At 50.2% G+C, this 854-nt stretch overlaps 1 protein-coding gene across 1 annotated transcript in view; it reads left to right on the top strand.

Moving 5' to 3' along the window:
• Window positions 1–681: 681 nt before the first annotated feature.
• CACNG6 (calcium channel, voltage-dependent, gamma subunit 6) overlaps window positions 682–854 on the top strand; it is a gene marked incomplete at its 5' end in the record, with an annotated part of 7453 nt that continues 7280 nt past the window's right edge. The window contains one exon of the mRNA XM_005879965.2: window positions 682–811. Within this exon, the coding sequence (XP_005880027.1) occupies window positions 682–811 (130 nt within the window). The remainder of the gene's footprint in view (window positions 812–854) is intronic.

Below are 854 nucleotides of genomic sequence, written 5' to 3'. Positions count from 1 at the left end.
TCTCTCTCTCTCTCTCTCTCTCTCTCTCTCTCTCTCTTCCTCAAATCAATTTTTAAAAAGCTCCGCATTGGAATCCCAGCTCCGGATAAGCTGTGTGACAACAGGTGGCTTTTGCTGAGCGTCATTTTTCTCTTCTGTCATTTAAAAAATATATATATTTTTATTGATTTCAGAGAGGAAAGGAAAGGGAGAGGGATAGAAACATCAGTGATGAGAATCATTGATCGGCTGCCTCCTGCACGCCCCCTCCTGGGGATGGATCCCACAACCCGGGCATGTGCCCTTGACCGGAATTGAACCCGGGACCCTTCAGTCCGCAGGTCGACGCTCTATCCACTGAGCCATACCAGCTAGGACTCTTCTGTCATTTTAAAAAATATATATTTTTATTGATTTCAGAAAGGAAGGGAGAGGGAGAGAGAGATAGAAACATCAATGATGAGAGAGAATCACTGATTGGCTGCTTCTTGCACCCCGCCCCCTTACTGGGGATGGAGCCTGCAACCCAGGCATGTGCCCTTGACCGGAATCGAACCCGGGACCCTTCAGTCCGCAGGCCGACGCTCTATCCACTGAGCCACACCGGCTAGGGCTCTTCTGTCCTATTTCTATCGGGGATGCTCAGGTCATATTCTCAGGCTACTGTGAGCTAGGTTTACTATCCAGTCCTGAATTTACACTAGGGTCCCCCCCTGGCATCACCTCCCTTATTTCTCTCTCTCCCTTGCTCCCACAGAAACCAACTGCACCTACTTTAAATTCTTCACCACGGGGGAGAATGCACACATCTTCCAGAGAACCACAAAGAAAGGTGAGAGCCTGTCACCCCGCGGTGGGGGGTCGGGGGTGGGGAG

This window comes from Myotis brandtii, unplaced genomic scaffold (genome assembly GCF_000412655.1).
Source record: "Myotis brandtii unplaced genomic scaffold, ASM41265v1 scaffold619, whole genome shotgun sequence".
Taxonomy (NCBI): Eukaryota; Metazoa; Chordata; class Mammalia; order Chiroptera; family Vespertilionidae; genus Myotis; species Myotis brandtii.
Note: the sequence above shows the minus strand (reverse complement) of the source record. Positions and strands in the feature narration are given on the sequence as shown.